General features: G+C 36.1%; 2 protein-coding genes across 10 annotated transcripts; both read left to right on the forward strand.

Moving 5' to 3' along the window:
* The first annotated feature begins 1,273 nt into the window (after positions 1-1,273).
* LOC117907514 (cinnamoyl-CoA reductase 2-like) lies at positions 1,274-9,229 on the forward strand. Of its 7 annotated transcripts, none has more exons than XM_034821064.1 (11): positions 1,275-1,527; positions 4,336-4,508; positions 4,791-4,976; positions 5,064-5,226; positions 5,602-5,791; positions 6,013-7,022; positions 7,188-7,416; positions 7,617-7,790; positions 7,998-8,150; positions 8,755-8,898; positions 8,981-9,229. In XM_034821064.1, the coding sequence occupies exons 1-6, from the start codon at positions 1,302-1,304 to the stop codon at positions 6,143-6,145; spliced, it is 1,071 nt and encodes a 356-aa protein (XP_034676955.1). In that variant the 5' UTR covers positions 1,275-1,301; the 3' UTR covers positions 6,146-7,022; positions 7,188-7,416; positions 7,617-7,790; positions 7,998-8,150; positions 8,755-8,898; positions 8,981-9,229. The 7 variants fall into 7 exon arrangements, with proteins under 7 accessions (XP_034676957.1, XP_034676959.1, XP_034676955.1 ...); XM_034821065.1 differs by having other exon boundaries at positions 7,626-7,790; XM_034821063.1 differs by having other exon boundaries at positions 7,188-7,790; positions 8,981-9,200.
* Positions 9,230-11,279: 2,050 nt separating this feature from the next.
* On the forward strand, positions 11,280-17,846 carry LOC117906818 (RNA-binding protein 24-A). 3 transcript variants are annotated; one of them, XM_034820035.1, is made up of 9 exons: positions 11,287-12,104; positions 12,419-12,542; positions 12,987-13,116; positions 13,934-13,970; positions 14,085-14,322; positions 15,202-15,312; positions 15,419-15,517; positions 16,271-16,889; positions 16,977-17,846. In XM_034820035.1, exons 1-6 carry the CDS (start codon positions 11,874-11,876, stop codon positions 15,297-15,299), a joined length of 858 nt encoding a protein of 285 aa, XP_034675926.1. In that variant the 5' UTR covers positions 11,287-11,873; the 3' UTR covers positions 15,300-15,312; positions 15,419-15,517; positions 16,271-16,889; positions 16,977-17,846. The 3 variants fall into 3 exon arrangements, with proteins under 3 accessions (XP_034675927.1, XP_034675926.1, XP_034675925.1); XM_034820034.1 differs by lacking the exon at positions 16,271-16,889; XM_034820036.1 differs by lacking the exons at positions 15,419-15,517; positions 16,271-16,889; positions 16,977-17,846 and adding an exon at positions 13,560-13,621 and having other exon boundaries at positions 11,280-12,104; positions 15,202-15,285.
* Positions 17,847-17,854: the final 8 nt, after the last annotated feature.

Below are 17,854 nucleotides of genomic sequence, written 5' to 3' on the forward strand. Positions count from 1 at the left end.
ATCAACCCAAACTTGGTCCAACCTGACCTTTAACTCGAGATACTTAACTTAAGTCCAACTCAATCTTATTTTCTAAACTTGGATTGGTCGGGTTAGACTTGAGTTAGTGAGATTAATTGGGTTGCATGATTTAAAATCCAACTATAGTGGTTTTTTTATTTAATATATATATATATATATATATATATATATATATATATATAGTATAATTATAATTTGATATTTTTCTTTAAAACTCTAAAAAATGAATATTATTATATAAGGTGTAAATATTATAGACATAATGAATATTATTATATATGATATAAATATTATAAAAGCATTAAATCATTTCGTGTTAGGTTTGGTTGTTTAAACATTAAACTAAGTTAAATCCAAATTGAAAATATTTGTTAAAACTTGTTCAAACATCGGGGTTGATTCAAGTTAGATTGGACCAACCCATCCAAGTTGCACCAGTACCTAGAAGAAGTATTGAGTTCCTTTGTACAAAAAATTTAGCCATTAACTTCAACTTAGGTGCATGGCGGAGAGGGTGACCCTTTTGTTTTTCCCATTCATTTATGCAATATTGTTAAGAGTGTAGGTAACTTGAAAAACATTCCAAGAACAAAAACAATTCTTCATATGATAATTAATAAAAATATTTATTTTGTTACCATCTAATATATGTTAAAAACAAAATGTTTGAAAACTTTTGCAGGTAAGTATAGGATGCTTTAAATGTCTTTCATATTTAAATTTTCTAACAAATTTTCTTCTTAAACTCCTTTTGAAGAATTATTATCAAATTTTGTTTGAGAATTTGGACATTAAAAAAAAAAATCATTTTTTTTTTCCGTTGATTCTATATATAAACTAGGAACTTGTACATAAACGAGAAGTTGAGTATTATTCATATTATTTTTAATTGTTTGTTGTGATAATAAAAAAGCACCTTAAGTTTATCTTGATTTTAATTTTTTTTAATAAAATAATTTTTATGATACAATTTTCAAACAACCATAATAATTTATTATGAAAACATGTGAATCGATAAGGATGATGATGATAATGGAGAGAGAAATGATAACCATATCCATTGAAGGGAGATAAACGACAACCATATCCATTCATTAAACATAATTAAAATATAAATGAAAGGCATCTGGTCGGTATAAAATCAAAATGTAATATATTTAAATAAAAATAATTAGAATTTCATATATATTTTAAGATAAAAATAGTAATATAAACAGTAGCTTTGGCTATCGACCTGGTGTCCTGGACATGGATTCTAGAAGAGAGTCGGCTATGGCTGTATGCTTAAATCAGCTTGTCGTTGTATTTCAAATTTTGCGGCATATAGCCCACGTCACCATCATAGGAAGAAAAGGGATTGGAGAGGTGAGAAGGTGTGGAGTGATTTGATAATGGCGGAGAAGGGCAAAGTGTGTGTAACAGGCGCAGGAGGGTACGTTGCTTCATGGGTCGTCAAGCTTCTTCTCTCCAAGGGCTACATCGTCCATGGAACCGTTAGAGAACCCAGTAACCTTCTCTTTTTTTCAGTCTTATTCTTTGTTTTGATATTCTGGGAAAATAGATATTGTTAATCTAATTCTTTTGGTGTGTCTCTTCTGGGTAATATTCGTGTCAGTTGATTCGGGCGGTATTTAGATCATTTGATGAGCTACTTGTTATGTGCTTTTGAATCTGGTCTCGTTATTCTTCCATCTCTGGGAAATTTCTAGTTTTCTATTTGCAATTGTGAAGTTGTTTCTACTCTTTATGATTATGACTATTTTGGCTTTATTCCAGAATTCCCCCATCAGTTGTTTGACTAAATGTCACGTGGGTATGTGTGCGCGAACCATAGAGATTGGTGAAAATAAGACAACCCCTTTTCCTGGATTAGTAGCTGAAGTACTATGAATTAATCCCACCTTTTTCTTGGATATCAACCTATCTCATCGTGGACCACAAGTTGGCCTACAGATGGTCAGAGCTTCATCTCGAATCCTACTAAAAGGCCCACTAGAGATCAGAGATTGTCAAGAAACAACATTCCTGAAAAAAATAAAAATCCATTCTTTGATTTATTTCATATATTCCATGACCAGAAACAGAGGGCTACACGTTATACATTTTGCAAAGAAATAGCACATTTGTTTCTCAAGAAGAGATGGGATGCTCAATATTATTTGACTGAATAGTTGACCCAGCTCCTTGTTTGAAGAAACCCTTTGCTTCAATTGGTATGCTTTTATGAAAAGAAGAGGTGAGGTAACAAATCCAGTGTTTCACTAAGATTAAGATGTCAAATAACTGTCCAGAATTCAAGTTGATTATGTTTCACCTCTTACTTGTTAATATAATAGGATAACCCATTTACCCTTTATTACTTTGCCACCTTTTGCTGTAGATCACTGCATTAATGTGATAAGTGAACTTGTATGCTGTTGGCACTTGGGTTCTGATGAAGTTTTTATTCATTGAAGAAGAATTCAAACTATATCAGGCCCTGAGATCCGAAATTTAACCTCATAGGTTGTAAATTGCAATTGTATTGTATGGATCATGGTACAAGTGTTGGACTTTCCCTTGTGTCTAGGTGTGAGGTTCATTTATTCACCAGAACTTAGGACATAATAGGGGTGGCAATTGGGTCGAGTCACATCAAGGAAAAAAATCATAAAATTTACTCAACTTGAACACAACCTGTGGTAACATGACATGACCTGTGTAACCTATTTAATGAAGGTTGAATTGAGTTGACTTCAACTTGAACACAATTATGATCCACTAACATGATTATGACTCGTTTAACTCATAGAAGACGTTAAATTTACATGAATTGTAAATTAGCTTAACCTGAACGTAACCTGTTGTAACATGAAATGACCTATGTAACCTATTTAATGAATAAGCTTAATTAAGTTGGGTTGGGGTATATTAAATTAACATAAACTAACAGGAAGCACCCCCTTAGCCTTATATTGTTAGATTGACGGCTTGTATGCAAGTTAAGGAGGTTGGTTAGAAAGACCTCACAAGTATGGTCAACGACAATTGAAGGAGCGTTAAATTGAACTTTGATAGATGTGGAAACTTGGAATTGGTGATCTAATTAGAGATCATCGAGGTTAAGTAATTACAACATACTCTAAACTTGCAAGTGGTGATTTTACTATTGAGGCTGAGGTTGTAGCACTTTGGGCTTGTCTAATTTATGGTGGAAGGGGATTTTGTTGTTATCTCATGGTTGGCTAAAAAGGAAAGAGGTTCATGGAGACTTTATAGGCGGCTGCACCAAATATTCAATGTCTTTATAGAGTTAGGATAGTCCATTCGATGGGTTCCTCACTTAACTAATCAGTTGGCAGCTGGGTTAGCCAAAAGAGGAGCAAAGCAATTGGTATCTTTTGTTGTAGATTATGTGCCTCCTTTGAGTTTATCAAATGTTTGTTTTGAATATCATTTTGTGACTTGTTTAAATCATTGAAGACTTTAAATTGGCATGAATTGTAAATTAACTTATTTTTCAAAATGATTTATTGAAAATATAATATAATATGATCAGTATAATTTATGAATAGGAGTCTTATTAAAAAAATCTTAAAATCTATAACTATGTGAATAGGTGAGTCATACATGGATCAAATCATAATCGTGTCAAGACATTATGATAGATTAAATGTGTCAAAATGGGTTAAGTGGGTCAACATAGACACAATTAAGCTTAACCCAAACCTGTTAATTTTGTATCATTTTTGAGACAATTTTCTGGGTCATGTCAAAAGTTGTCTTCCCTAACACAATTCAATAGCCTGATCATCATTTTGACTTACCCATTTTATTTCTTAGGTGAAATTAAGGTTTATTACTAACATTGAGTGCTTGACATGGGTACTTTGCTCGTGTCCATTCAACAAGTGATCAGATTCTGAGTGTCTGAGGTTCATTAGTTAGTTGTTATTTGATTTTTTTGTTTTACATGCCTCTTGCTACCTGCCTGATCAACCAATCAAAAGGCAGGTCAAAACATATACTCAAAACTTTGTTGTTTTACATTTAAAAACAGATGCTTCACATACTTGGAACATGTTCATATAATATAACTTGATCATACTAGACTTATATACAATTGCACCAAGAATAAAACGACTCATTTGAAACACTTTGGAAAATATAACTAGGTGATTCAATTCCTATAGGACAACCAGATGCACCATAATGATATGAAGATAGAACAAATCTTATATTTGAGAAAGATATGTTCCTACCAAGAAGATTTTTATTTGTTAGTTCAAAACCCTTTAAAGGGATTCTCGTAAATTTGGTGAAAATATCTTGCAGGTGATGGAAAGTACTCTCATTTGAAGAAACTTGAGAAGGCATCTGAGAACCTGAAACTCTTTAAGGCAGACTTGCTGGAGTACAACACGCTTTGTTCTGCCATTGCAGGATGCGATGGAGTGTTTCATGTCGCCAGTCCCGTCCCCCCTACCACTGTAGTACCAAATCCTGAGGCAAGCATACTTCACTCTGAAACTTGTTCAATGGAATTACTTACTCATAGTGATTTCATTCTCTGTGAAACTTGTACAATACACAACGCTCAATTTGTACATGGTACATCTGCACCCAAGAGTTGATGGCATTTTCCAATGGGTCCCATCCAAGATAATTCTTTAAGAAAATAACCAATGCAATTGAAGAATGCTGACCTTATACAGTTGCTATAAGTCCACTACGTATGCATACACTTAATTCTTTCATTTTGCTTTCATTTTCAAATAGTGCTTTTGCAGGTAGAACTAATGGAGCCTGCTGTGAAGGGCACACTTAATGTACTGAAGGCATGTACTGAAGCAAAAGTTAAACGGGTTGTTGTTGTGTCCTCTGGATCTGCTGTCATGAGGAATCCTAGGTGGCCCAAGGGTAAAGTGAAGGATGAGACTTGCTGGTCTGACAAAGAATATTGCCGAACAACTGAGGTAGCCAACTGAAAATTACTTAATAAGCAATTTGAAAGCACTGCTTCTGCAAAAGGTTTCTACATTGACACTGGGTGTCTCTGCCAGAATTGGTATTGTCTTTCTAAAACAGAAGCAGAAACCGAGGCCCTTGAGTATGCCAAAAAAAGTGGGCTTGATGTTGTGAGAGTTTGCCCTACCCTCGTTCTAGGGCCAATCCTGCAGTCCACAATCAATGCAAGTAGTTTGGTCCTCATTAAACTTTTGAAAGGTAACACTACTTGTACTTTACCTAATGTACTAATGATGGACCTAGTAAAGCAAGGGTATTCCAAAGTTTATGTAAAAATATTTTTTAGACTCTATGTTGTTGTCACATGAGTTAAGACAGATGGGATGTAGCATGAATGCAAAATTCCCAGTAAATATCCCCTAATTTAGGAACTGTCCACTTCTCTGGGGTATTCTGATTTCTGTTTGAGGGAGACTTGTCTGTGCCACTCTTTTGATAAGTAAATTTTTCACGGTTTCAACTCTTATTAAGGTTACAACACATTCTGGTATAGGCTTTTCCTCTTAAACATGGTTCATTGAAGCTATTGCTTTCTCATTTGTGAATGGTATTACCTCTCATCTGAGCATGCAGAAGGATATGAGTCACTGGAAAACAAGCATCGCATGATAGTAGACGCACGTGATGTAGCTGAAGCTCTGCTTCTTGCTTATGAGCAGCCCGAAGCTGAAGGAAGATACATATGCACAGCACACATGATCAAGATGCAGGATTTGGTGGAGAATTTAAGGAGCATTTACCCCTATTACAATTATCCAAAGAAGTTAGTTTCTTATCCCATCATGATTTTGTTTGCCCTTTTTTCAGTGGTGGTGATTGGGCATTGAAAAGATGTTTACTACCATCCTATTCCAAATTTTAGTTCCGTATCTCACCCATGTGGAATACCTTAACTATTACTCAGATTCCCTTGATAAGTATCTTAAAATGTGTTGTCCTCCTTTTTAAGCAGGACACTCATTTAGGTTGATTTTGTGTTGGCAGTTTTACAGAGGGAGAGGAAACAGAGAACCTGAGCTCAGAGAAACTGCAGAGATTGGGATGGAATTACAGGCCACTGGAAGAAACCCTAGTTGACTCGATCAAAAGCTACAAAGAGGCTGGCATCTTGGATTAGAAATAACTGACAGTATCCTGTTTGGTTCGGGCAATTATGATGATTCCCAAGTATTCCTGCCTAGGATTCCCCTTGATATTGCAGTTCTGGATCATAGATACCACTATTCTGCTGTGTATCTTATTGATATTATGACTCTTTTTTCTAAGTGAAATTGATATTCTGACTGTAAGTCACTGATGTTGCACTATTTGTTGAATCAGACTACATGGTTATGGAATCCAAACCCAATTTAGCCCTTTTATCCCAAAAGCTAGGTATTTATGGGACTGATATGGGTTCGTCTTTCTACCCTGCACCACTTAAAGTTCAGTTTAGCTTAAACTTCGTAAAAACCAAATTTATTTTTTGTTAAACAAAATGATGAGAAGTGCACTCATATGGAAGGAAAAAAATCTGCTTGGTTGAAATAGAATAGTTGCCGTCCTCAGAAATGAGGTCCCCTTTTGCCTTGATATCAGAGGGGACAGGGACACATCATGAATCAACAGCCTATCTAGCATATGGATGAAAAAAACCCAATGATACCAATCCAAACAGGTAAAAAAATAGTCATTTTAGCTTAAGAGCTCCATGTTTTGTTTTTATTTGGTTTTGTCATTTGTGTGCCCATTCAGTTAGAATCACGTGCCTCATTTTCTTCCTTGGCTGCTATTTTTCATGAGCATGACATGGAATTTCGACTCTTCTGCTGAGAAAGTGCAAACAACACTAGTTTATATGACACAGCCACTGATCAAATCTCAAAGCCAACTGGGTTTTGTGTGCTTCTGAGGAAGATGGAAGAGAATGGAGAGAAGCAAAGAGTGTGTGTGACTGGTGCAGGAGGCTATTCATGGATCATAAATTTACCCTATCGAAACAGTCAGAGACCCATGTAAGATCCTCTGTTTTTCCCCTCATTTCTGTTTTTTTGAAATATCTTCCCAACAATTTTATCACTTCAGAGCGATTCCTATTTTGATTACTGATTTTATTGGCCAAAAATGTGCAGTTTTTTCTGAAAATCTTCCTTCTATTCCCATTGAAACTCTCTTTTCAGGTGATGCAAAGAACAGCCATCTGAAGAAACTGAGAAGGCTTCTGAGAATCTTCAACTGTTTAAGACAGATTTGCTGGACTATGAAGGCCTTTGTGCTGCCTTTGGTGGATGCTCTGGGGTTTTCCATGTTGTCAGTCCAGTCCCCATTGGCCCAGTATCTAACCCTCTGATAAGATTTATGAATACAAGATAAAAGAAAAGATTCTAGTTTCTCCTTGGAAACAACAATGTGAATTGTTTCATACTCCCTTAAATTATCTTCTATTTATTTCGTTGACATAATTTTACTTTTCCCATTGTTCATTCATTCATTCATTCATTTATTTCCCCAAATCACTAAATCAACCATCATTCAGTTTCCATTCTTTATTTTTCCTATGGGGTCTTATGTGTTGCAGAATTTTACCCACTTTGAACTGATTGAACCAGATATAACAGGCACACATAATCTCCCAAAGGAATGTGAGAGGGCCAAAGTGAAGAAAGTTGTGGTTCTGTCATCTGCTGGTGCTGTCACGCTCAACCCAAGTTCCCAACTGGCCTAAAAGTCTGCCCATGGATGAAGAATGTTGGTCTGACCTTGAATTTTGCAAGGCAACCAAGGTAACCATTCACATGTACCAACTCCGTTCACAATATATCATATTTGTTGCTTCTGTTTTTGAAATTGTACCCTCTTATCTTTCATTCAATACAACACATAAATGCACTTAATTTTACAAATAACGTATGTTTATTCACATTTTTGTCTTCAAGTATGTTGTGTTAAAGTTAATATTACACTAAGCGACTATTTGGTATGAACTGCAGAATTATTGTTACCTTGCAAAACAATAGCAGACAGTCAATCATTGGAAAATGCAAAGAAAAGCGAGCTCAACATTGCAACAGTTTGTCCATCCTTTGTTTTCGGGCCAATGTTGCTATCCACAATGAATGGCTGCAGCCTAACATTTATGAAAGGTTCTTTCTCAAATTAAAGCCATCTCTTTTTGACATACACTAAGGGACTTGATCCAATGCCCAGGATGCAGATGCTATTGATCCAACTAAAGCCATCTCTTTTAGGCATCCGCTACTTGTCATAACCTGATCACAGTTATGTGATATAAACAACTGGACTTGTTCTTGGGAAAATCTGGTGCATGTATCTTCCTCTCTTCCTATAAACTCACATTACTTGAAAATCTAGGAATAGTCTGTAAAGTCAATCATTTTTGTTCTGTAACTTTAGAAGAAAAAAGGGTGATGGGACTTGATCCAACGTGGACGAGGCAGATGCTATTGGCCCAACAGGACAGTTTATGCCCATTCTTTGGCCTTCATTTATTTCAGTAAGCTATGTTCACATACATTTGTGTCTGTTTAATACCTAGGGGGGGTGTACTACAAACAAAATCAAAACATTGCAATGAGGCAGGCTAGTGGATGGATCGATGTCTATGATCTGTTATGGAAATTGGGTCCTGGGATAGCTATCTGAACATCTTATTGTTGGTAGCTTCTCTATTTGTTTTCTTTGGTTTCTATATACAGATGGTAGTGAACCTTTTGTTGATGTGTGCAGTGTGCGATGTGGCTGAAGTGATTCTGTTGGCATACAAGAACCCTGATGCAATAGGAAGATACATATGGTAATCACACTCAGTCCAAGCACAAGCTTTGGCAGAGAAGTTGAAGAGTATGTATCCTAACAACAATTCCCCAAAAGGTAAGGTCAATTCCATTTGACTAAAAGCCTTCCCTTAGAATCATGAAGGATACTAGTGAGAAAATGGTGTCTGTGCTTGCAGTTACATTGAAGATGAGGTAAATTAAGTTCAAAGAAGTTGCAGTGGCTGGGATGGAAGTGTTAGGCCACTGAAAGTGACTATTATGGCTGCAGCTAGAAACCATCAAGAGAATGGCTTCTTGGCTGAACAACTAGCCAACAAATTTAGCTGATAGAGAAGGTTCTGAAATTATTATGGCTGATATGATATCCCAGAGGGCCCTACTGAAACATTTTCAAAACATGTCCACATTAGGTGGTTGCTCTGCAATTTTTAATCTTTTTCCCATTGATGTTCTTGATAAAATATTTTCCCAAAGGCAATGATTTTCAATTATATTAAATGTTTTTTTAGTTAAAAGTCTCAGCCCTTGTTCTGCTTTTTAGAATAGAAAACAAAAAAAAAATACATGGTTTCATTGATTTGAAATTTTATGAAAATGTTTCTCTTATTTTGACTGAAAAATGAGGTAAGTAAAAATAACAAACAAAAAAAAATACGAGATGTTTGATGAAATTTCAAACCATTGGATTGAGTGTGTATTCAACAAAATCTGAGAAAAGATTAATAAAATTAACCCATTCTAAGAAATAATCGAAAACATGGAAAATTATTAGACAGCTTTTGAGCATTAAGGAGAATACGTCAAGAAAGTTGTTCTCGAGTAAAATACAAAATTTTGCTTTTGAGAGTGTTTTAAAACGAAAACTGTTTTAAAAAAACATTATCGGATATACACTTATTTTCAAGTATTTTGACTGAATGATACTTTAAATTTCAAACAAAATTAGATCTATTCAGAGTCCAAACTGATAGTATGGTGGTTTTTGCTTTTGCTTGACACATTTCAAAGGGTTTCTTTCCCACGCAGTTTTCTTTTGAACCACAAGAAAAAGGAAGGAAAAAACCCTAGTTAGAATGTGGTCCCATCAATTGGAGTGGTGCAGCAGTGAAAGTGTGGCCCAGAACAGGTGTAATAGGTCCCCATTGTACCCAAACCCTAGCCACTGGCTTCAACTTAGATGCATGCCCATTGATGCTTACTGAAGGTGACCCTTTTGTTTTTTCCCCATCCATTTTTATAATACTGTTAAAACAGCCTGAGTAACTTTAAAAACATTCCTAGAATAAATATTCTTCATATGATAACTTAAATTTTAAAATATTTATTTTCTTGACACATGAAATAGATTTTTGTTGAATTTAAAATTTAAAATTATGAAAATTATTTCTTAAAAAAAATACATGATATTATGAGCATTTGCTCATAATTTATTTTTTAATTTTCATTTTTGTTGGTTATTATTTTCTCCACTGACTCTGATTGCAAGGTTTGAAAATGGAGAGATGGATTTTTTTACTTTTACTATTTGGGAGACCACTTGCATGCATCTAAAGCTTTTGAAGTAGGATTGGAGTTGAGACCATTGATAATTGAACTTGGACTTAAAACAATAGATAAAAAATAAAATAAAATAATATATTTTTTATTTTTAAATATGTGGAATACATACCTACCCCTTTAATGAAAGAAAACAATGATTCATGTCACAACCTCCATCATCCAGTGTGAGGGTCCCTTTCCTAACAAAGGCAAATAAGTTTGGTCATGTGAAGACCTCCATCAACTTTATCCATAATTCCAACACACAAACTCACTCTTTCTTCTAAAAATTATGCAATATCCCAACTGAAATTTTCCCACACTTTAACCCCACAATCAACATCTCTTAAACCCTAATTTTATCTCTAATTATAAATAAGGGTTATGTTTGATTCCCGACAAATTTAAGAAAAATGTAAAAACGAAAAAAGAAAAGAAAAAGAAAACGTACAAGTAAATAAAAAATAATTTTTTAAAATAGACTTAAAATTATTAAATTATTTATATATATTATTTCAATAGTATTATCATTTTAATTATTTTTAAAAACATATTTCACCTCTTGATTGTTTTAGGAACAATATTTTGTTGGGAAATTTAAATTTTAAATATAGTCTACTAACTAAAAGTTTCCAAAATATATTGTATAATACCTAATATAAAAAAAAGAAGAAAACATAAGAAACAAACTTTTTAAAACTTGTTTAAATTAAAAGTTTCTCAAATGTGTTTTTAAACTATAAAAAATTATTTTCTATTTTTTTTAAAAAAACTGAAAACTGCTTTCCAAATTCATGAAAAACCCTAAAACGAAGAGGATGATGATAATTAGTAATTAGGGAAGAGATTAGGGTGGGGAGAGAGAAGTGGGACCCACAACCGCCCTCTTCCAAGCTGTAAGCTTTGTTTGAGAAGCCTCGAAACCCAAAGCATGTACCCACTTTTTCTTTCTTTTTTTCTTTTTTTTTTCTTTCCTTTTTTCTACTTGGGGCTTTGCCTCGCTTCTGCTTCAGTGTAAATCATGGCTCTCTTCCCATTTTCCCTTGCTCTTGAACAAGGGAAAAATAGAAAGGGCCCTCCTTTTTGCCTTTGAAATCAGTACCCATAGCCCTAGATTCTTGAAACACCCTGTATATTTTCATATCCAATTCCGCCACCGACCTTCGTCTTCTGTCCTTTATTTCTAGGGTTTCTTTTTTCAAACTTTTCGCTGCTTTTCTTTTTCGGGGTTTGGTATGGTTGTTAGGGGTACTAGTGTCGGGTGTCAATTCTAATTAGGGGGGCTGTATTGCCAAATTTCAAGAATTCATTGGATCGTTATTAGTTAGGGTTTTTCTAGGGTTTTGGTTTTGGTTGTTAAGATGAGGCCAGGTGTTTATTGCATAGACTGTAGCATCACTTGATCGTTATCGTAATCCAATCTGGTCCGTCTTTTAGCAGAATCTTCTTCGTCTTTTTTTCTGCCTTTTTTGGGTTTGAATCGGGTTCTTTTTTTTGGGTGGTGTTTTTATTTCTTTTTGTTGGGAATTCATGGCGTATCAGCCGATTCCGGGTCCGAGTTCTGGGTCCAGTTCGAGTTCCGGGTTTCAATTCTTGAATTCCCCTTTTGGAGATACTACGTACACCAAGGTGTTTGTGGGAGGATTGGCGTGGGAGACTCAGAGCGAGACTATGCGCCGATACTTTGAGCAGTTCGGTGAGATCCTTGAGGCCGTTGTCATCACCGATAAGAACACTGGCCGATCGAAGGGTTATGGTTTTGTGAGTATTTATTGGTTTCAATCGTGTTTATCATCAAATTCCACTGTTTTCATCTGGACAATGATTAATTTATTGCACTCAAATGTAATCTCCATGATCTTCCATGTGATCCCAATATTTCGAATATCGGATCAACTTTTAAAATTCAGTTGTTATTCATTTGCATTTGATCAATCTTAGTTTAATCTAAGGGTGCTTTGTACATTATTTGCATGATCCACTGTATCAGGGTAGACTCTATTACCAATGTATAGGGGTATCTTCCTGACTGTAGAGTGACTTTGTTTCCTTGGTATTTTGTATGGAGGGTTTAGGTGACTTTCCGGGATCCCGAATCTGCAAGGAGAGCCTGTGCGGATCCAGCTCCAATTATTGATGGTAGACGGGCTAATTGTAATTTGGCTTCACTTGGACGACCCCGACCATCTATGTCTTATGGTATCTATCTTATCTTTCTCAATATTCTAAATGTACGAGTAATATACGTTTGTCGGGTGCTATTTGTCTGTTGGACCGTAGACCCCCAGGGTGGTAAGAGGATTGTGCCCCCAGCGGGCTCCATGCATGCCTTGTTTTGGAGCAGGCCAAGGTTGATCTACTGAGCTTGGGGCATGGAACTTGTTGTTCTTATGTTCTTCCCCATGTATACATTAGGCTTATTTCTTTCTTTCTTTCTTTCTTTTGTTTTTTTGATGCCCCACACAGCACTAGCTCAGAGTATAAACTTTTCTTTCCATTCTTGCTTGTGCTAATTTTATGAGTTTGTGTTTCAGAGATGATTATATTGCAAATTGAATAATAATAATATATTTTTTGTTATTATTTTGAACTTCATTAGTGAGTCTTCCAGTCATTTGATATTCTTATGTGTTCTACTTATAGGACGTTTGAGACCAGTCACCCCTTACCTTGGAAGTGTGCCAGCCACCCGGGGAAGCTATGTTGGAAATTTTGGCTACCAGCAACCAGTTTCTTACAGTTACCAGCAAGGATTTATGTACCCTTCATATGGGTGAGTTTTTGTCTTTGCAAGTATGTTCTACACTGGCATGCTTGCAAGCTGTTGTCTGTGTGCGTGGGCACACACATGCTCTAACATTTATGTCAAGAAGATTAGGTAACATCCTTAGGATTATTAGCCATATTTCCTCCACATATGTTGCATATATCATCAACCCATACTGTTCATCAGGCAACCATGGGCTTTGACAGAATTGAATCTTGGTGGCCATACAGTTCAATAGGGTATATTTCTTCTGCAGCTGCTTTTCTTATTCATAACCTTGTGTCCTTGTGTTTTGGACAATTCTTGCATATACCAATCACAACATGTGATGTCCTATAGGACTGTTCAGTAGTTCAAAGAAAGTTTGGTCATTCCCTATAATTCAGGGTTAGTTTAGTTCGTGGTGCAGACTGTACAGTGATGTGACGAGGTGTGATTGGTAATTGCAGGAATGCAAAAAGTGGTAGTTGCGGAGGATATGTGCCCCAGCTCAATGTTTGCCCTTGGACAGGCAAGAACAATGATCGTGTAGTCTGATATGAAAAAGGAAAGGGGAAAAAGAAAATAAAGGAATCTCATGGGTTGTATTATTAGGTTATCATACTATTAAATGCACAACATGATATAGTTGAGTGACATGTTAGCCTCTAGCTTAGTGAAGGAAACCCTGGTCCCTACATCGTAGTGATTGATTGTGACTTTTGTTGTTTAACATACAATATCATGCATCAAACATGCATCAACATACTGGATTTGTGCATCTGAAAATCCTGTTCTGGAGCTATGTTTCTCAAAAGATGTGATGGTTTTTCTATCTCTGCAGATATGCAGCATATGGACCTGAATATGTGTATCCACAGGTAAAATAACTGTAAAAGTTCATACTTTGTTGGGGTAGAAGAGTGTAGGAATATTGTATTATTCCTGCAATACTGACTTGGTACATATGTTTGTGTTTTGTCATCTTTCTATAGGGTGTTTACAATCCTTATCCAGGCCAGCAATACCTTCAGATATATGGGGTGCCTGGGACAGTTAATACAGCTATTTATCCGTATGGACAATTGGGTCAGACTCTTCCCAGCAGTCATGGTTATACAACGGTACAGGGTTATGCAATGCCAGGTCATCAGTTCATGCAATTTGGTGGGCCTAGTGTCAATGCCATATCAACATCGCCTATTCCAACAATTCAGGCACCCTATCCTACAGGCAATATTTTCTTTTAGCAACTTCTTTTTTTTGGTGCGTTGTTCAAGCTATTGTCATTTTTAATGTCAATAGTTAACACATGACTAGTCCAATCCACGTTTTTCAATTCATGGCTTCTTTCTGTATTTTGTGTGATCAAAAGCTTACTGCATGCCTTACATGATCTGAGAGTTGGTCCATCAGCTGTGTTGTCTGGTGGGGGTTTATGTGAAACCACAGTTATCACATAGGTTTGATTCCTGTGGTCATATTGTTTTACCTCTGCATGTGGGAAATGTTTGTATTCACATTAGCACATGGTCTCTAATGCCACTTTGTCTATTCACTAAATGCTGCAAGAAACTATAATTGAAAAGCAACATGCTTTTTATTTAGAAAGAGTATGCAAGGAAAAAAAAATATATGATGGTGTGATACTTTTTTTTTCCATGAAACAGAAGTTTATATGATGGTGTTCATTATGATTCTGGTTATTTCAGCTCTTTCTCATGAGCTTTCTGGAAACTCTCAGTTTTCTTGGTCCTCCTTTTCCTGATGGTTACAATCCAAAATATTTTCCTGATCCGTCTGTTTCATTTACATAAAATTTCAATGGAAAGAAGCTGTGAATATATTTGTATGTCTCGTTACTGCTTTATATGTTTCTATATTTACATATAGTTTTTATTGTTATTGTCATTGTTATCATTTATACATGTCAACTCATGATTGGGCATTTTTTGAGATTTGGACACAATTTTAGCACGACTGATATACATGGTGTTGGATGAAACAGAGAAAGGAAACAGGAAAATATTGAATGAATTTTTTGCTTGATAAACATCTTATCTTAGTAGTGCATATGAAGACCTAACTAAGCAACTGCCTTTGCTTTATTAGGTATAGCCGCACCTGTTCCAGCACAACCACAGTTTATAGTTCCTGCTCATTCTCCTCAGTTCATTCAAGGCAGCGGTCCTGACCAAACAACTGGGTGAGGGGTTGATCAAGGTATGGTCCACTGCTCAATCTTGGGGTTGAATAGTGTGTTATTTTTATCATTGCCATCAGTTTTACATCATGGTGGTAAATTATGGTGGTGTTGTTTTTCCCCTAGGTATCCTTAGATTGCAGCAGGACTAAGAGCAGCTGTACTGCTACTTGAGTGGCGGGCTTCAGATCTAGCCTTGCAAATTATCCATTTCGCATTCTAGAGGTATAATTCATTTCTATTCTACACATGAATGCAACTTTTAACATTCAGTTTGTTAAACTTCAGTGACAGAGAATGAACTGACCTATGTTACCATAGAGATCTTTAGGATCAAGCCAATAATTCCCAATAGGCACATGTTGGAGATCAGGCCTAAAGATCAATTCACTGGTGCCTTAGATTTTTCTGTTACCACTTTTGATGGTCTGGTACCATATTAAACCAACTTTTGTGGTTAGGCAAGTCTTAAAATCAGCATCATAAATCTTTAGTTGCAAAAAGATGTGACGAAAGACCTGTTCGGTGAAGCTCCAGCATCTAGTGATGTGGTCCCTTGGGAAGAGCCTTGCAGAGTCAAAGTTGGTATCCAAAATGAGTAGAAGTTTTTAAGTTTAGAAACCTTGCCATGCATCCTTTTCTGGAAAGTCTTTAAACCCTACACTGCTTCTAGCCTTGCAATCCTCTATGTTTTAAATGTTTTAGCATGTAACCAAACATTGGTCTATGGGCTGTGGTTTGTTGGGGAAGAGGAATTCACTGGCTAGCAATGGCCACTCATGGAAAAGAGAATTTCTGATTCTATGTTTACTCTCCACTTCTCTCTTTTCCTCTGATTTTATTTCTTGATTTATCCACCTCTAGTTAGGCTGGATTAATCATTGGAAAATGTTAAGAATTTGAGTTTAGGAATTTTTGTGTAGAGCCCTCACAGTTTGCACTGTACTAGCGGCTGTTATTGTACTTCATTATACTCAGGAATGCACCATCAAAACAATGCAATATCGCAAGGCAAGCTTTCCTAAAATTTTCTACAGGCATAGTGTGGTTGTGAACTGATGACAACTTATTCTGGCTGTGGTAAGTTATGAGAAGGATGAAACTGTAGTTCTGAGGGATGGAGGTCACAAAATCAGGGATGAGGATGGAAATTGCAGAAGGTGTTTCTGATTGAAAAAAAAAAATGAAAAAATTGCAGAAGGCAAGGATGTATATTGAGGACCAAAAAGAGGAGGATGAACACCATGGCCACATGCAAACGCACCCAACCCCCCTCCCCCCACAAAAAAAGAACACAAACACTCTTATCATGCACATGTCCAGTAGGAGCTGGTGGTTCATCAAAATAGGTATAGGCCTTTACCATGAATAACTCATCTTCTCCTAGTCTTGTTCCATACCTCCCACATGAATATGGAGATTTTTGAAAAAATAGCCAAAAAGATTGTCACCCTGAGAGCTGTTCCAAGGGAGTATAGGTAGCAGTGTTGGGAAATAGGTCAAATTCACAAGGTCTTTGACTCAATGTTGCTATGCTGGGCTGGTTTCAGATTCATTTGCTTCCAGCCAGCCCAGTTCTGGTTTTGAGATTATAAAGGTTAACACCCAAAAACTTTTGACTCATTAATTTCTTCTAATTAATTTCTGCAGCAGATTTGGATGAACTTAACTTTATATTTTGCAGGTCATACATAGTCATGCTCACCAGAGAAGTCGGATGTCTGAGTCGCTCCTGATGGCGGAGAAGGAACCATGGAAGTTGCGGGTTGCTCTTCCTTTACCCTAGTGTATCTAAACCCTCATATACTGTCAGTGCTCAAATTACTGGCAGCATGATGGACTAATGGAAGCTGGAATCGGTTTCTGGCAACCAAGTAGGAATAAAACTTTTTTTTTTTTTTAAGAAAAAAAAAGGGAAAAAAATCAGCATGTTAGAATCAAGATATGATTCTTTTATAGTCTAGTCCCAGCATTTGGGGTGTATAGATAGTCTCTGGTGTTGGTGTGTTGGTGCATTCTGCATTGTATCCTAAATGATGTTATTTTCTTTGTGCATATTAGTAGTTGGGGTTTTATTGAAAAAAGCTCAACTCTGTAGTTTGGGATGATTTTGAGAGCCCTGACTCATATTGCATGGGAAAAGCTCCAGGTCTCTTACTATATTTTAGCAAAAAGAAAGAATCTTGCTGTGTGTACTAAAGTTTCTTTTGTACCCTGTGTCCCCGTTTCTAAGCCCAGCCTCAAATGAGAAAAGGCAAGCTCAGAAATTTTTCAATAAACATTTTTTGGTGCATTCAGTAGGGCCAAGTTCCTGGGAGGGGGGGAATTAATTTTTCTTGCTGGTCCGCAAAAAAGAAAAAAATATATATATCAGAGTTGGAAAATAGAGAATAGCCATATATCATTTTTCACTATTATTTGATTTGTTATATTTGGAATGGAATGGGAACTGAGTGAGTTTTCCCTGTCAGGGTTGGCCCCGTTTGTAAAATATTATTTCCCAGGCATGTTGGAAATTCTGGAATAGAGAATAAAGATTATCATGTTTGGATTATTTATTAG

The sequence above is a fragment of the Vitis riparia genome, chromosome 18 (assembly GCF_004353265.1).
Source record: "Vitis riparia cultivar Riparia Gloire de Montpellier isolate 1030 chromosome 18, EGFV_Vit.rip_1.0, whole genome shotgun sequence".
Classification (NCBI taxonomy): domain Eukaryota; kingdom Viridiplantae; phylum Streptophyta; class Magnoliopsida; order Vitales; family Vitaceae; genus Vitis; species Vitis riparia.